This window comes from Mixophyes fleayi, chromosome 4, assembly GCF_038048845.1.
Source record: "Mixophyes fleayi isolate aMixFle1 chromosome 4, aMixFle1.hap1, whole genome shotgun sequence".
NCBI lineage: Eukaryota > Metazoa > Chordata > Amphibia > Anura > Limnodynastidae > Mixophyes > Mixophyes fleayi.
In genome coordinates, this window is record NC_134405.1 from 161937595 (window position 1) to 161956556 (window position 18962).

An 18962-nucleotide genomic window follows, 5' to 3' on the forward strand; every position below is an offset into this window, starting at 1 on the left:
TGGTCACTGTGTACTTGGTTTGTATTTATAAAAAAACAAAACAGTAACATTGTTGGGACAAGCATCGCTAGCAGCAATAAATCGTTACATACTGATTCCATCCCTGCATAATGAACATTAGTAAAATATACTAGTTCCTGTTTGCAGTAGTAAAGCCAGGAAAGATACACTATACACTCACTTTCCATCAGTGACTGCGCAGACTTATCTCCATAGAAAAGCATTAGGTTGAGACGCAGCTGAAGAATATGTTAATGTAAATGACATTACAGCAGATGATGATCACAATCAGGACTTAGGTGGTTGAAGAGATTTGAATAAAATAAGCAAGACTGCAGTAATTGCGACTGTAAGGCTTACAATGTGAGAGCAATATTGAAGTGCTCCTGTACTGGCCTGCTCCTCTCTGGTTGTTGCCTGGCAAACACAGACAGCCTCTCTCTCACACTTCACTACCGGGTTAGAGAGAGGAGAAAGCAGACAGCTCCCATCCCTCCTCCTCCTCCCCCTGCTGCTCTCCATCCTTCCCCTCCCTCTACCCCTCTGCCAGTTATTACTGTACAACTAGTATACACACGTACACATACACACGCTTTCACACACTCACTGTACCAGCTACAACAAGCCACCATGGAGATCAGCTAACAGCCACTAGTGACAGTCACACACACACACACACACACATGCATGTATAAATACATTTCATACTGTGTGTACACACACATTCAGTTGGAGCAAGAGGCTACACTACTTCTCCTCCTCCTTCCTTTTGCTGCTGCTACCTCCCATCTCCAAAGCCTGGCCATTCTTCAGGGAAGCACCAAGGAGCCCCCTTATCATCATCTCTCTACCTTCCCTAAACCACATTCCACAGACGCAGGGGCAATGTCCAAGAGCCTGAAAAAGAAAAACCACTGGACTAACAAAGTCCATGAGTGTGTGATTGACAGGAGCCTGGAAGGGGAGCTGGGCTTTGAGATCAGAGGGGGTGCTGAAAATGGCCAATTCCCACACCTTGGGGAGGTGAAGCCTGGAAAGGTGTCTTATCAGAGTGGCAAATTGGTGCCTGAGGAACTAGTCCTGGAGGTGAATGAAACCCCTGTGGCTGGGCTCACCATCAGGGATGTACTGGCTGTGATCAAACATTGCAAGGACCCCATCAGGATCAAGTGTGTCAAACAAGGTAGGAGTGCTCCCTATACGCACACACGCTGCTAGGATTTAATGTGTTTCCTAACCACATGCCCTAGCTATATGTATTATTTATATTCTACTGGGCACCAAAGCCACACACATTGCCCTGTCTCTATATTTCTGTTCACTGATTTGTAGCTGTGCTTTGGTGACGCTGGAATACAGAAATTAGTTTGTGGTTTATTGTAAGTTAACGTGTTTGGTGCGACTCCTCTTTATACACTGGCAATGAAACACTAAACATTGAGGGAGTTAGGGTACCTGCAGAAATAGCATCCCTCGGCATCTCACATGGGGGCTGATCACACTGAATAAGCCCAGCCCTGCAATGCAGCGCTGTGTAGAAGAGGAAACACATCAAGATCCAGGATGGTGTTTCAACTGTTGCCGGAGTAACTTTGTTTTTGCAGCTGTATTAATGACTTCTTGGAGTTTGGGGATTTCTTGGTGCTGGCAATGAGGCTGACACTGTGTGCGTCAGTGACAGCGATCTGCTGAAAGTTCAGGGCATGGGCAGTGGTGTCGCAGGATAAAATCTAACTGTTCAGATATACAAGCTGCTTGCAGAGACACCGCACAGTGTTAATTACAGTGACTGTATATAAGTAGACACCGTTTGATTGTATAGTTACTGATTGCTTGTATCTATTATAATGTATCTATTTCTGATGTTGTGTGTGTTACATATGCAGTATACAAGCAGTGAGAGAAACCACTTGTTTATATAAAATTCATTTAAATTGTATGGTTTTATAACACATATTCTCCAGGAATAAAGAATGCTGTGGTTGATGCATGTTGAAGTGACTTTTGTGATTTAATAGAAATAGAGCTGTTTGGTGTCTATGTTTCTAGAAGCCTTTTAGTTGAATAAATGCAAGTGGATGACCTGGGGAAAAGACCTTGGATAGAATACAAGAGAGATAACCAGGGATATAGCCATAGAAGAGAGCTTAGTAACTAAGTAACACATGCAGTGGATAGAACACATTCAGAAGGGTAAAGGAATTACAGTACCAGAAGCATTCAGTAAGGATGATAGCACCTGTGTGACATCTTCCCCCTAACAAGTCTTTAAATAACTTAGAATTAGCTAAGTGTAAGCATTGAATGAAGAATACTAACAGTAGAGGTAGTACTTGTAAGCAAGATTATAGATGATAAATAAACAATATGACATGTTTTATTGCTAAATATATGCTGCTTTGTTAAATTAATATTTTATTGAATGATCACTTAATGTTCAACTGGTGCTGAAAACTGGATTATTTATTATTATTTCTAAGCAATAGATGGCTTGTTTACATATGGTCATCTGTATTTGCAACGTACATAAGGCTTACTTTACATTTAATCAGGGTTACTGTGTGTCAGATTAATGACAGCTCTAAAGAAATGAGAACAGTCAAGTTATTTACAAGAACTGTAAGCTCTTAGTAACAATGAAATGATCTCATGACACAGCTCACATCTCTACCAGGCCTCTACACTGACATGAAATCATCTTTGGAAATAACACTGAATACATTTTCTTGTTGGTGTGAAAGGAAACATTGGTGGTACACTGCTGACAGCACAGTTTAAGAACATACCTGTGAGGTTGCACAGCTTTAAAAATTGTATAATTGTACTTCATCTGTATAGTTCACTAACATTGGTCTCAATTTAATTAGTACCAAGGTTGTTGTTATTAAGTTATTCAACATTGTATAACTCTTCTGACATTACTGAAGTTGAAAATCAATTTGCAATATGTTGTGCATGAGGTTATTGGCTGTGAGCTTGTTGGACATCTAAAATGTGGAGTATGTGAATTAAAAGAAAGAATATTAAAAATAATATACAGACCTGGGATTATTATTGGCCAAAATGGAAATGTTTGGCAAGAAATCTTTGCTCATTTTCCTTGTTCCCCATAGAGGTGCGCAAAAAAATGAGAGGAGATTCATTACCATGAAAGGCGTCAAATTGCACAGCGGACATGTGACAGTCTAGCGGTACATGACATTCAATTGAATCTTCTTCTGAGAGTTTGGCAAATCCAGCTAAAGAGTACTAATTTACATCTAGAGAAAATGTTGCAATGCAAGAGGTGCAAGTGCCATTTTTATTGCTGCAGGGATATACTGTCTGCTTTTGCATGTAGCACACAAATACTGGACATGTGATGCAAAATTGCACATTATAGTTGCACTCATTCCTAACTATAAATGACTGGACCTATATAAAGCTAACATTTTAGTGGCAAATAGAAAATGTACAATGTTCCTCTGTCAGCTTAGCATTTATTTATTTTTGTTGAAAATAGATAACGTTGGATTCTTTTGCACAAGCTTCAGTCCATAAAAGTCAAATGCCAAATCTAAATCCAAAAACATACTGGTAGGTTAATTGGCTGCTGATTAAAGAAAAATAAACTATGAACTTATACAAATATCATTTTGAACACTTATTCATGATACATTGCCCCCTTACTGCTTGGTAAAAGTAGCTGAAATAATGGTAAAAATGTCAAACTAACATGAGCCGTTTCATATGGGCAGTACAGTTGCTTAGTGGTTAGCACTTCTGCCTCACAGCACTGGGGTCATGAGTTCAATCCCTGACTGTGTGGGTTTCCTCCCACACTCCAAAAAACATGCTAGTAGGTTAATTGTCTGTTATTAAAAATTGCCCTTAGTCTCTGTGTGTGTGTGTGTGTGTGTGTGTGTGTGTATGTTGGGGAATTTAGACTGTAAGCTCCAATGGGGCAGGGATTGATGTGAGTGAGTTCTCTGTACAACGCTGTGAAATTAGTGGCGCTATATAAATAGCTGATGATGATGATCTGGTATAAAGTGCTCCCTTCCAAACTTCCCACTTACTTTTGAACCTACCTGTGCTTAATTAATTTATGTTTTGAATAACAAATCATTCCACATTCATTATTCTTTTCAGCACAGATAACTGCAGTAGTGAAAAGTTGAAGGTTCAGGAGCAACTTTGTGCCAAGTGAAATGTGTCTTGATGGAGAGGGCCTGAATAGCAGCACAGTGGTTTAGTGGTTAGCACTTTTGCCTCACAGCACAATGAGTTCAATTCCCGACCATGGCCTTATCTGTGTGGAGTTAGCTTGTTCTCCCCGTGTTTTTGTGGGTTTCCTCTGGGTGCTCCGGTTTTCTCCCGCACTCCAAAAACATACTAGTAGGTTAATTGGCTGATATTAAATTGACCTTAGTCTCTCTCACTCTGTGTATATGTTAGGGAAATTAGACTGTAAGCTCCAATGGGGCAGGGACTGATGTGAGTCAGTTCTCTGTACAGCGCTGCGGAATTAGTGGCATTATATAATAGATGATGAAGTATGGATCGTCTACACTACTATAGTTTTATCAAATGAAGAACAAAGCAAATACAGAGCAGGAGCTATCAATGTCCATCATTTATTTTATATAAAATATAGTAAGCACAGACAAAGGGATGAATGATCCTTACTGTGGTCTCATTGCTGAGGGTTACTGTTTTTTGACAAGTTATTCTTTTGAGTTCCATGTAATGTCTCCGTACTTATCTTTCATGATTTCACTATCCTTCTGGGAATTACTATTACATTAATAGTCAGTAAATGGTTGTAGAATTTTATAGTTAAGGTTTCGCTCAATATATCTTGCCTAGTATAACATCGCACTAGTAAGATGTTATAATAACATTCATGAATTTGAAACTGGAGACATAAACATTGATACTTACAGCAGTTAGCCAATAGCCCAGAAGCTAAATAGTATGCAATCATTTTACCTGTAATCCAAATGTGAGAATGAGCTTTTCACCAAAATATTGCTCCATTTATTAATATAGCATAAGCATAAGATTTTATATTCTTATTTTTATTCATACAGAATTTTTTCTGTTATCTATGAAAAATCGAGTACTACTTTTTTCACTTATGCTGCAAACATTTGTATACACTATAATACACAGTACAGCTTAATTCCCAGCAAAAATTTAAACTTTGAAAATATACTGTTAAATTGAACATGTTTGAGATTAACACATTTTATTCATATCTTTTTTTATCAATAGTTGGATTTGAAATGTATTGTTATTGATGTGACCTGTCACATCAATTACTCTAACAATGTCTTGTTTAAATCTTAAACTCTTAGTTCCCCATAAAAAAATAATATTTGTTAGGCATTACCAGCCTTTCATGAAATTATGCTTACACTGTTATTACGTTATGTTCTACAGTATATTTCACAATCACAGCCCTCTGTGAAATAGTTTGCCCAGAACAGAAGTGAGACTTGAAGGACTATTTTCTTGGTTCCGATTTTGTTCCCATTTTAAATATTGGTACAACATCTGCTTTCCACCAATCTTCTGGTACTGACCTGGTTATAAGTGAGTCCACAATATATACTGTATAATAGTATAATTAATAGTAGTCCACCAGTTACCAAAATTTGTTCCTTATCACGTGTGGTGTATTCTGGCAGGGCTCAGTTCTTTATCTGTCTTAAGCTGGGTATATTCCACAGAAAATTGCTGCAGATGCAATTTCTGTAACAATTTTGCCAATGACTGACAGCCCTGATGAGTATACAGATTCATGTGTACACACCTACATGAATTTACCTTCAGGTCTGTGCTCTTCATCTGTCATAACCACTTTCTGTAAAGATCTGGACTGTTTTGAGATCTGCCTACACTGCTGGTCATGAGTGCATACAGACTTCAGAATTTGCCCAACATCATTCCATCATTGATAGTGACGTTTAGTCAGTTTATAAAATCAAACCAAATGATACAATGTACTTTGGTACAATAAAACATTGTGGGAATGTACAAACTAATGCAATATCCAATCTAACCCGTGTGATTGGCACGATAATTGGTTAAAAAACCTTTAGTGTGTACCCAGCTTTAAACTTGTTTAGTCATAAATGTACCCCCTCCTATCTTAGACTTCACTGTACCCCTCCTGTTTTAGGCATAACTGTACCTCCATCTGTATTAGACAAACCTGCACCCCCTCCTCTCTTAGGCATAACTGTACCTACACCTGTGTTAGTTGTAACTGTACCTCCTCCTTTCTTAGATGTAACTGTATTCCCTCCGGTTAGGTGTTACTGTACCCCCTCCTGTCTTAGGCATAACTGTACCTACTCCTGTGTTAGTTGTAACTGTACCGCCTCCTTTCTTAGATGTAACTGTATTCCCTCCAGTTAGGTGTTACTGTACCCCCTCCTGTCTTAGGCGTATCTGTGCCTCACCCTGAATTAGGCAATGCGAATACAGTGTTGAAACTCTGAAAACCAGTTACCCTTTAGTGATGCAGATAAGCTAGTAAGTTGAAAAATATGTGATTTGCCACTATTCTCAGCTCAGATTGCCACAATGCTTAATGTTTGTTAACATATAGAATATAGTCATTTGCAGTGAAGTGCACTATTAATAATAAAAAATGCTATTTTGAAAAACATGCTGATTGAAATAACAACTGGATTGGTTAGGATAAGCCATTCAGTCGCTAGTGTAGCAAAGTCTTCTTTTTTGGGGTGATGAAGAATTGATGCACGGACACTTAGTGGTTAGCACTTCTGCCTCCCAGCACTGAAGTCATGAGTTCAATTCCCCAGCATGGCCTTATCTGTGTGGAGTTTGGATGTTCTCCCGTGTTTGCGTGAGTTTCCTCCGGGTGCTCCGGTTTCCTCCCACACTTCTAAAACATACTGGTAGGTTAATTGGTTGCTATCAAATTGACCCTAACCTCTCTCTCTAGACTGTAAGCTTCAATGGGGCAAGAACTGATATGAGTGTGTCCTCTGTGCAGCGCTACGGAATTAGTTGTGCTGTATAAATAGATGTTGTTGATGATGATGATGATGCCTTAATCGTTACTATGCTGCTGCGTTATTGCTTTGTTTGAAGAGATTTAGTGATTGCTAGAAAAAAGGCTGTTTCTTATCCAAAAACTGACTAAACAGGATGGAGGTGAACACAAGTCCTTCAAGCTGGCATAATGGTATGCCTTTAGTAAACCATTCACTTGATGTTTATGTCGTATTGTAAGTCCTATATGGCAACATTCACTAGACATTACCCCCACCACCAATACACTTTACAGTGGGCGTGTTTTACATGTAATACTGTTACCTCTCACACAAGAACAGAAGCATTCAAGTAGCAAGAAAGGGCGAAGCAATTTGCAGCCATAAATTTCTTGTAATTGTTTTGTGGAGGAAAGAATGGGGAATTTACATATACCAGCATTCGGTTAATTCTGGTTAATGAAAAAGTTTCTGACATTTAATTGTTTATTTCAGGATGCAGATGCAGTAAACAGTAGGATTCTCCGGTTGTGATTAACTCATTCATTGACATTAGAAGATAATTAGCTCATCATTTTGGAGTATACTGAAAGCAAACTACACTTTCCCCACTATTGCTTTATGACAGCTATGTGATGACTGAACTTTCTCTTTATTACTGCTACTGGCAGTGTAACTCTGAAATATATTCTGACATCTCCCTTAACAAGCTTATTAACATGATTCATAAATAGTTTATACATTGCTAAATAAAAGGCTGTTAAAGTACAGATTTCTTAGTATCTGGTGAACTGTACATCGGAAAATGCTTCTTTACAGTGTTGCAAACTGGTCATGAATCCATGTGAAAATGATAAAACTCCATCAGTAAATTCCACAGCATAAAATCAGCAATCTCAGCAGAATTTGTACGTTTTGCTAACAGTATTCTTTTGTTTATCAAGCAACCCTGTTATTTATTTTGTCAGGGGAAAATATTTGCTTTGGCACATGTAATTAACTCAATTCTAGCTCCCCTTGTTTTGGTGATATCTGTGACAAGAGGAGCTGAAAGTGCCACCGCAGTTGACAAATGATTAATCCACGAATGGTATAGTTCATGTTATTATCGATTAATCCAGGAATTCTGTTTTCTATAAATCATGTGTCAGTTTAAATATTTAGCAGGCCACATGGATCTCAAATAGGCCTGGTCATTAAATTAAGGGCAACACATTTATTCTGACTACTAATGAAAACATTTATATTGTTTAACATTTTTAAACGTTTCCCCCTTACACAGAAACAGAATTTGACAGCAGAAGTAGCTGAGTGCAGGCCTATTGCTATATGTTATCATCCAATTCAGGTGGGGAGAGGCTGACTGCACTATTCTTCAATGGAATGGACAGGAGGTTTGCTGTGTGTAGGAGAATATCTCCATACAAAATCCCAACTTTATGGGAAATATCTTCAGTTCTAATAAGCTGCACAAACTTATACATGTACTTGTTAGGATATTACATACTTACCTACTTTTGCGAAGTCTTTTCCGGGAGATGGGCGTGACTGGAGGGTGGGAGGGGGCAGGGCGCGGTGTATCGCATTATTTTGGCCCCGGCCCCGTGACAGAAATGGCGTTTTGTCGCGGGGAGGGGGGCCAAAATGACGCGATTCGCCGCTGATCGTGTCATTTTGGGAAGACACTAGCAGAATGCGGGAGATTTGCCAGCTCTCCCGGGAGTCCGTGAGACCGACCCGAATTCCGGGAGAGTTGGCAAGTATTAGTAGAATTTTTTCTATAAGAGAACCTTTTTTTTAAGTTTAGTGGCACTGTAAAGAGGGAAAGTTAGAGGGCATTTCTAAGTCAGCAATAACATTTTTGGGTTTTCATTAATCACATTAAAACAATAAGGAAAATTAAGGGGAGGTGTAATTTGTTTCTATTGTTGTCTATTTTTTCATATGTCATCCAAATAAAATGGTAATTTTTCCAACATATTACTGAAAGAAAGAAAAAAACATTGTCCCAAAATAAATTGGTCTGATTCTAACATTATAAAAGACCTCCGACTCACTCAGGGGTTAAATATTATAGTGACTTTGCAGCACAGAATGGGATGATTGGTGTCAGTGCCTACGTTAGACTGTGACTCTTTGATCTAGAACAGCTGACCATTGTAGCATATAGAAAGCAAACTAGTGATTGAAAAATATGTCATCTTCCTTTTGTTAATATCTTGACGTTAGTATCATCTGCTAACATGGATATCGTTGTTTGTAGTCCAACCATGAGATCATGAATAAAAAGCTTTATAAGGACACACAGTCAGGGGCGTAGCTAGTAATTTTTTGGGCCCCATAGCAAAATTTTGTACATGAAGCAAATAAGTTGTCACCCAATCCAACTTACTGATGCTCCCTTTACTGAGCAGTCCGTGACTGCTGTTTTAGTAACCAAAATGAAGCAGACTAGACTTTTGACTAATCACAGACTTGCATTTGACAGGAACCTTTCTGATCACTAGAGGGAACTGCAGTAAACTCTAGGAGGTGAGAAATTGTCAACAGTCTCGCTGCTGCTACACGGGGGCTTTGACGGGGGAAGCAGCCCTGCCCAGCTGCAGTCCCATACCAGCTGCACCTCTTGCTACCACAATAGGTGTGCCATAGGACAGGGTCCAATTCTACTTACTTTTGTTGCCCACTCAACTTTGGGCTAGCTTGTTATCTACCCATGTACATGATCCCCCTCTAGATCTAGAACTCTCACCAATCTGCTTTTTATTTTTATTAACATTTATTTTTATTGCACCAGCATACTTCACATTTACAAATGGCAACAAGCACAATAATAAAACAATACTGGGTATTAACAAACACACAAATAGATAAGAGAGAACTGCATCCAAGCTTACAACCTATAAGAATAGGTGCCTATTTATCAAGCTCTGTCCATAATGAAGATTTTATAATGTTGCTTATCACAGAACCAGAAAATCTTCTATTGCCCAATTTATTTAGAAAAGGACACGGGTGATGTTGTCCTCCCTCACGATACTGGCTGGCAGTGGCAAGAGAAATATTACCGTTTGCCAGATCAGTTTAGTGTCCCTCTGCCCATGTGTGAGTTGGCTTGCTGGCTCACACATCTGCACTGGAACTGGACGCCCGGACTTGGGTTTCCAGTTTCAAATTCCAGAAAAAAAAATGTGAAAAAAAATTAAATAGAAAAAATGAATAACTTAAAAACAAAGAAAAAATGTTTTTTTTTATTTTTAAAACATTTTTTTCTGGTGATAACTTCTGGATAGTGCCAGACAGACCTGAGAAAGATATCACCAACAGGGAGGGCTTCATAAATAGGGAGAAGTCCTAAATCTGGTGAAAACGGAATTTAGGGTTTTTCCCTATATTATAAGTAGACTCTTAAGTGCCACAGACTGGTCCAGCTGGATTTCTATGGAGAAAATTAGGGCTATGTGATTAAGTCACACAACAATGTTGATTTGGGGAGATTGTGTATAGTAAAAGAATACATTTAAGTTTTGGTTTGAACTGTGCAGGGTGTGGTAATCGGGTAGAATATGGGAGCTTACAATCTAAGAAATGGGAGCAAATAATGAGCGTGGATGAGAGGTGCAGATCATAAGCAGAGTGGAGGGGTTGAGTTGGGAGATGTTTTGAGAGATTTCTGTGGTAATAGTGTCAAATGCTTTGCAATATCCAAATATAGGTGAGGTGTGTTGCCACATTCTATTTATAGATCCAAGCGACAGCGTGTTGAAGGCTGATAAAATATTGTTTTCTTCAATATGAATTTTTGATGTTAAATTTTCAATTTGGCAAATTTAAAAATGATGAAATTCTAAAAAGATGTAAGATGAGAACTATTTTCAAAATATTATAATTTTATTACTTTTGCTGAGGACTGTGTAACTTTACACCTTTGCTCTTCCATTTATAAACTGTTCTATAAAACAAGTTTTTACGTGGTTACAGAATTTCCCCATCCATTTGTAAATGTTCCCAAATGCTTCTTCACTATAGTAAGTTACTCCATTCCTAATAACAGCCATTCACTATAACCTGTAGAAGTCTAGTAGTTGTGTACTATCACCACAACTCTATGACAAGTGGAAGGCTACTGGGCGCCCTGTGAAACAATGCTGACTCAGGCGCTGCCCCTCCCATCTCCGCCTGTCTTGTGGGGAGCAAGTGGTGGGAGGGGCTACAGTCACAGTAGTGAAATATCAGTGCAGCCTGTGATGCTGCCAGCTGCTCCTCCTTGTTACTGACAACCTGTGACACTCTTACATCACAGTGCATCTTAACACCCCCAGTCTACCCCTTACATGGAGGAGCAGCACCTGGCAGCATCCTCTACAAACTAAGGGGGTTTGTTTAATTTAAATGTCCAGTGTTGGTGCTTTGTGTATCTCAGTGCTCAGATGACTTAATGGTAGTGCCAGTCCAGCATACCTCCCAAAATTGGCCCTTTACAAATCAGAATGTGTGGGCAGAGCGGCAGCTTGCACACTAAAAGGCATGGATACGTCAAGTAGGTGTAACTTTGTCCCTTCATAAGCCCCTGCAATGAAAATAATATGTTGAACGGCACATACCTCCCAAAATTCCCAGCAGTTAAGAAAATCCTATCAGATTCGGACTGTTCCACTTAAATGAGGAAAGTTGAGAGATATGTGTTTTTAGTCTTCAGTTATTGTGGGAAAGTAAATATTTCCTAGTGGCATAATTACTTGGAATTTGAGGTGGGTTGCGTAATTATAGACGCTGGGTTTGGACTATATAATGTGTTGGACATTTGCGGCTGTATAATATAATAGTTATTTCGATCTTTATAATATCCTGATATCTTATATTATATGCTATTTAGGGATTTTATTATTTCCAATTTTAGCACCTGTCTATATATCTGAACTTTTTTTTATGGAATATTGACCTCATTCCGCATTTGGCTGCTAAATTTTGCAAGTTACTAAAGCGCAATTTGACCTTAAGTGTTCTGTCCTGAATTCCATCTATTATTCTTGTTCCGCCCAGAATTCCCCTACAATTTTTGTTCCCTCCTATTACACCACAGGACGGAATGAATTGACATCATGGTTGCCCCAGCTCTATATCTAGACTATACATGCAGCAGAATGCAGAATGTCTAAATACAGTGCAGAATGTCATTCTGTAGGATGGTGAAGATCATGTCACTAGAACCTTGAACTTCTGCAAAGCAGCCCGTTCCATCGCAAAATTCTAGTTGCCCAAAATCTCATTGCTACTTTGCTCATTTCTAACCCATTGATTCTAGTGGAGTATTGGAAAAGACATGTTCTTACTCCAAGTGGAGCTGTGGTGCGAATAAATGAACTTAATTGACCTTGAGGGGTCATTACATGAACATTGGAGTAGTGTTCCCATGTTACAGCCAATCAGATGCAAACCACGCTGTTTGCGTATTAACCCCTTTCTTTCCATCATTCTCATTGAGGCTCCGCTAGGATCAAATTATCAGCATTTTAGCAGGGTTTTTACATTTCATTTTTCCTGGTGGATTTTAAATAAAAGAGCAGTGATGTGAGTTTAAAAGAGTGATGTGTCCCAGTGGCGCACGCAGGGGGGGTTTCTGGGTCTCCAGAAACCCCCCTCCGCTAACTAAGTGCCCATTATAGTGGCACTGTCCTATACAGCAGCCGTGGCGCTGTCAAAGAAGCGTCCGCGGCGGTGCTGTATTGTATACAACACCGCCACGGACGCTTCTTTGACAGCGCCGCGGCTGCTGTATAGGACAGCACTGCCGAAACGGAGCTGCTGCGCATGCATGGGCGCATGCGCAGCAGCTCTCTTGCGTGTTTGTTTTTTTGGGTTTTTTTATGGGTCAATCCTGCGTGTGCCCCTGTGTCCCTACACTGTAGTGGTGGGAAGGAGGTGACTGATTAGGCTTATTTTATTGTTTACTCTTAGCGCATTTCATAGACACAAGGTCATTTTTTCAGATGGTGTTAATTGATTTGTTTGTACCAAGGAACATGAAAATAAACAGAATAAAAATTTAAAATATTTTGTAAAAGTTGCAAGAAGGCGTGTGCAAGCTACTTTACTTAGAACATGCAGGGCAACGTCTTGGTGAATTTCTATGCTAACTTCAAATTCAGCTGGTGCCAGTATCCAGAGGAGGAGCTTGGCCGAGGCTATAAATGGTGCAACCAGTAGCTGCTTAGATCAGTTCAGTACGCCCTAGTGCAGAATTAAGGGAGCAGCCTCTGCCAGTCCCATGTAGAAGATAGCACTGCCAGGTCAGACCTGTACAGGATTCCCTAGGGAAGGAGTTATAAGTGCTGATCCAGAGCTAGGAGCAAATCCATCTACTGGGTGCAAAATGTTTACCTAGGAAAGTCATTTTGTGCTGTGGGGGTGGGGGGTAGGATTGCAAAATGCATAGCCAGATTGTGTTGTGAGGGGGTGCAACCTAGACCATACTTACCAGCTATTTAAGCCTCCCTTCCGGGAGATCATGGAGGGGTGGTGGGGTGTAAGGACAGAAGCAGGCAGGGTGCAACGAATTGCATCATTTGGGCCCTGCCCCCATGATGCAAGGATGCAAAAGTGTCATTTTGCCACAGGGGCAGAGCCAAAATAACGTGATTTACTGTGAATCGCGTCAGTGAGGCTCCCATCCTGCCCGCTTCACTCTGAAATGGGCAGGATGCGGGAAAATTACCTGCTCTCCCAGGAGTCCGGGAGACCTACCTGGAATTTGAGAGTCTCCCAGACATTCCAGGAGAGTGGTTAAGTATGACCTAGACCTAGACTAAAGTGAAAATGCATTCTAAAAATAAAACTGACCATATGCTGCTTTTGTACGCAGTATGCCAGAGAATGTAGTTTTTATCCTGCTGCAAAAATGGTAATTTGCTCCCCAGCATGACTTTTGTGGCTGTGAATTGTTCACCTGAGCAAAATTTACACCTAACTAAAACAGCCACATAAAGGCTTTTGCTGTTCCACATTCATTGCTGCATAAACCAAATAAACTAAAAGCTCTAGGTGCTTTATATTACCTGCCCTGCATCACAGACAGACTCCAAAGAGTGAGGGCCTGAGTCATTAAGAAGAGCAAAGCAAAATAAAAGGAGTAACTTTGCAAAACCATGTTGCATTGAAGGGGGAGGTAAATTTAAAATGAAATTTATAGCGGGGGTAGGGTATGTCCTAGATCTACTTCAAATTTCAGTGTAAAAATAAAGTTATCAAGTATTTGTGTGCTAGATGACAAAAAAGCAGCCAGTGTTTTCCTTATGTGCAAGATAATAAACTAATATGCACCCCTTGCATTGTAACATGGTTTATCCAGGATCAAACTTACTTATTTTTTTTTGCCTTGCACTCCATAATGACTAAGGCCCAGAGAGTATTTTTTTTTTTTTATAATTTTTTATTTTCAGTGGTCAATCAAGAAAATACAGACAGCAAAACGATAACACTGTGTAGCATACACAGTGAAATCACAACAGTTATTGTGGTGTATCGCATATTAGGAAACCTTTAGACAAAAATGACCGGTTTTTACATTTTTAAAGAGTAATATAAAATGGGTGTAGGAACAAAAGGGATTGTGGGGGAGGGGTGAGGGAGGTAGGACCACAGAGATAAGCACTGTAAGTATTTAGAGGATAACTAGGGTGTGTTGAGCCTATAGCAGAGGGGGAGATATGTGTCGGGAAGAGTTAGGGTCATCGCACATGGGTCAGGTCGGAGGACGCGGAGCGTTGAGGGGGGAAGGTGTGTTCCACGGCTAGCCATGGAACCCAGACTTGACTGAAGACGTGGCCTCTATCGTGGAAGTAGTACGTAATCTCCTCCATAGCGGTCACGTGCCAAATCTGCCTCTTGAGAGCCAAAAGGGATGGAGTCGAGGTCTTTTTCCAAATAAGGGCTATGAGTGATTTGGCTGCTGTCAGGATGTGGGCAGTTATTTTCTTGGAGAATTTGTCCAGTCTTGGGGAGGGTAACATAAAAGAAATATCCAGGGATCTTTCGGGATGGGGGCTTCAAAAAGGGTATTTAGGAAACTATGGACTGAATCCCAGAAGGTGGTGATAATCGGGCAAGACCACCAAATATGAAACATCATACCCCTTTGGCCACAGTCCCGCCAACATCAGGGCGAGGAAGAGGGAAACATTGTATGGAGTCTTGTGGGAGTGTAATACCAATGGTAATAAATTTTGTAAGAGGTTTACTTGAGTTTAGATGATATAGAGCATTTAGCTATCCCCAGTCTCATGTCCTCCCAAGCCTCTTCATCCAGGGGAGGACCAAGGTCCTTTTCCCCAGAGAGTATTTTTATATCTAAATCATAAGGATGGTCACAGCTGAAAATCAACCCCTCTTAAATATGACTTCTGTAGGCTCTCCAAATGAATGTGTATTGCAGAGGTAACTGTTGCTGTTCAGAGTAGAAAACACAGAGTGAAACAGTAAGCTACTTCTAACTTATTTAGTAAGAAATCCGAATAGCAGTACCAAAATAGTTCTAGTCTTTATCAGGAATACGATACTGGCAACACGATACATAGGAGAGTTTGCTGCTTCTTGGTTCAACTTAAGACTATTGTTGAGCTGCAGCAAAAAAATTCCTGAGGAAACCCATGCAGCAGAGATCCAACATCTTACAAAGTAATTGGGCTGAAATATGTTGTAAAAGAATTCAAAATATTAGTGTATTTATAAATTCATATACAAATCCAGCAATTGAATGCATGTATAATTAGGGCCTGATGCTCAGCAAAATAAGGAGATTCATTTGATAGCTTTATTTTTACACTGAATTTTAAGATGATCTAGGTCTGGACATGTCCTGCTATCCCAACTAGAAATCTGTCCCCACATTTTAAACTTACCTCCCCATCTAATATAACATGGTTTTACCAAGGTGCAAATTTGCTCCTAACTCAGCATCAGACCCTAAATGTCAACACAGCACTGTTTATCAGATTACATCTTATTGGCTTAAATTCTCAAAACAAATAAATAAATTATTTTTGCTTGAATATCTAGCCTTTTTCTAAATGGGAGCACAGTCAAGAATATAATGAAAATAAAGTCATTAATATAGTCAATATTCAGGTGCATGCAGTAAACAATCCAGTATAAGGAAAATTCAATTTGAAACAATAGTTCTGTAGTTGCCTGCACAAATTGAAGTCAATTACAATAGTAATCACGTGATAAAATATGCTCAATCCACTCATTTTTTGCGAGCAAATTGAGCAATTTAACTATTTTTATAATGCGATCAGTACTGCAAAAATAATGAGCATGGCAACAGCAGACATCTAACTCCTAATTGAATCGCCCATAATGGCTCATTTGTAAATGGCAAAATATGTAGGCACACTGCACATATATTTTCTTGTAATATGTACCTATTTGTCCACCAATTACATTTCTGTTTGCATATGGGTGCAGTTTGAGGTGCATGAGTGCACCTAGCAGAGATTAAGCTAAGAATGTTCCAATCCACCAAGTTCCACTCAGTAGAAGATGCAAACATCTTCAACCCTCGTAGATGCTGTAATATTGAAGCACAGACCCAATAAACTAAGCGATGGCAGTTCTATACCGAAATTCAACATCAGATAACTTCCACCAAGGGAACAACTTTTGGTTTTATTAATTGGTATTCTGAGCACTTCTAACCGTATTTACTGGAAAACTCATACACCAGTCTGACACTGAATAGCCATATAAGAGCTGAAGAGTAGGAAGTACTACAGCACAATGTAAGGGCATGCAGCAATGATTCAGAAAGCAGTATGTAGTTAGAACAGATGGCAGTTTTGAAGCAGGTTCACCAAAATTGGTTAACACTTGCAAGTCAGATGGAGAAACTCACTGACAAGAAAACAATGTGCACAGTTATGCCAGACAGCATTGAAAATGACTAGGTTATACATTTTGAAAAATTAATATCATATGTACCTACAAACTTATAATTGCATAGTAAAATTGGATTTTCTTTGTGAAAAACCCTGCTACTACAAAGGTATTTACTTTCATGTGTTTGGACAGGTAGCAAATACAAGCATCTGAAGTAAAGGATTTCTTAGCATAGGAGGCAATTAAGTATAGTGTGCTATGCTGAAAGCTTTCTCTGCAGATAGGAAAACATTTCCAAGACCGGCTTTGTAGTATATTGGAAAGCTGTAGTTCAAGAAGTTGCCTTCTTTCATAGTCCCAAAATCTGTCCCCCAGAGGCAGGTAATAACATACTTGTTTGAATCACTTTATATTTCTTGTAATCATGATAAAGGAGAATTTATAACTATGTTGTTACAGAAAATAAATATTAGAATTTGTATTCCAGCAAAATAACCAAATGAAGATTTGCAAATAGAAATAAAAAAAACACGTGAATTCTCTATCGGGGAAAATAAATTAGGGCAATCAGCAGCTACATGATTGGATGTAATTGATGATACATTTCCATTTTATTAATAACAACTGAGATACTAACCTGTTTTGCCATAGACAATTAAAATGAGTATTTTCCTGTACAAATTGCAGTCTTCTGTATGCCATAAATGGATTATAATATATCCTGAACACTAATTCTACTAACTGGACTTGGTCTACCAGTTGTTGCTGAAGCTAATGTGTAACATTATGCGGCATGCATTTAATCCATGGTGATACATACTGTTCTTTGTGTTCTTTTATAACTGTACAGTATCATTACACATACCTCCCAACACTTTAAAAAGTAAAATCAGTGCAAAATAAGCCCGCTCCTGATCCATATAAACTAGAGATGCTCAGGCTCGGTTCCCCGAGAACCGAACACACCCGAACTTAGCATATCCTAGTACCGAGCCGAGTCAGCTCGGTACTTTTGCGTTTTTTCGGAATCAGAAAGGAGGCAACACGTCATTGTTATGTCGTCGGATCTCGGGAGTTTTGAAATCTATAAATACAGCCCTCCATAGTAATCTACCGCCATTTAAAAGAGGGACACAGAAGGGGAAGCACAGTTTGTAGAGCAGTTGGGCAGCAACATAGATAGAATTGAAAGAAGAGGGGGTAGCAGTGTTCAACAAAGTCTACAGTGACATTTAGGAGAGCTCCATTGCTAATTCTCATTGCTGAAAAATACAAATACTAGTGCTGGCAGGCTTGGTGTAATTCTGCAGTCACATTATACCGTGTTATATAGGTAACACACAAACAGGAGAGCTCCATTGCTAATTCTCATAGCAGAAAAATACAAATTTTAGTGCTGGCAGGCTTGGTGTAATTCTGCAGTCACATTCTACTGTGTTATATAGATAACACACAAAGAGGAGAGCTCCATTGCTAATTCTCATTGCAGAAAAATACAAATACTAGTGCTGGCAGGCTTGGTGTAATTCTGCAGTCACATTCTACTGTGTTATATAGGTAAAACACAAAGAGGATAGCTCCATTGCTCAATTGCTGATTCTCATTGCCGAAATACAAATACTAGGGCTAGCAGGCTTGTCTTCTGAATTTGCAGTCAAAGTGTACAGTGTTATATAGGTTACACACAAAGAGGAGTGCTCCATTGCTAAGTGTCATTGCTGAAATACAAATACTCGGGCTGGCAGGTTTTTCTTCTGAATTAGCAGTCAAAATTTACAATCTTGTATAGATTAAACACAAAGAGGAGTGTTCCATTGCTAAGTCTCATTGCTGAAATACAAATAGTCGACCTGGCAGGCTTTTTTTCTGAATTGGCAGTCAAATTGTACGGTGTCATATAGGTTACACACAAAAAGCAGTGCTTCATTGATCCATTGCTAATTGTCATTGCTGAAATACAAATACTAGGCCTGACAGGCGTTTCTTCAGAATTTGCAATCAAGGTGTACAGTGTTATCAAAATGGATTCACAGCAGTACACAGAAGAGCAGGAGCACCAAGCAGCTGCTGACACCAGTC

The 18962-nt window shown here is 39.4% G+C and overlaps 1 protein-coding gene across 9 annotated transcripts in view; it reads left to right on the plus strand.

Annotated features, from left to right (window-relative positions):
* Positions 1-534: 534 nt before the first annotated feature.
* Positions 535-18962, plus strand: part of MAGI2 (membrane associated guanylate kinase, WW and PDZ domain containing 2) — a 768432-nt gene continuing 750004 nt past the window's right edge. For all 9 annotated transcript variants that reach the window (XM_075208713.1, XM_075208714.1, XM_075208715.1 and 6 more), the window contains exon 1: positions 535-1183. In XM_075208713.1, the coding sequence (XP_075064814.1) occupies positions 688-1183 (496 nt within the window). In that variant the 5' untranslated portion in view covers positions 535-687. The remainder of the gene's footprint in view (positions 1184-18962) is intronic.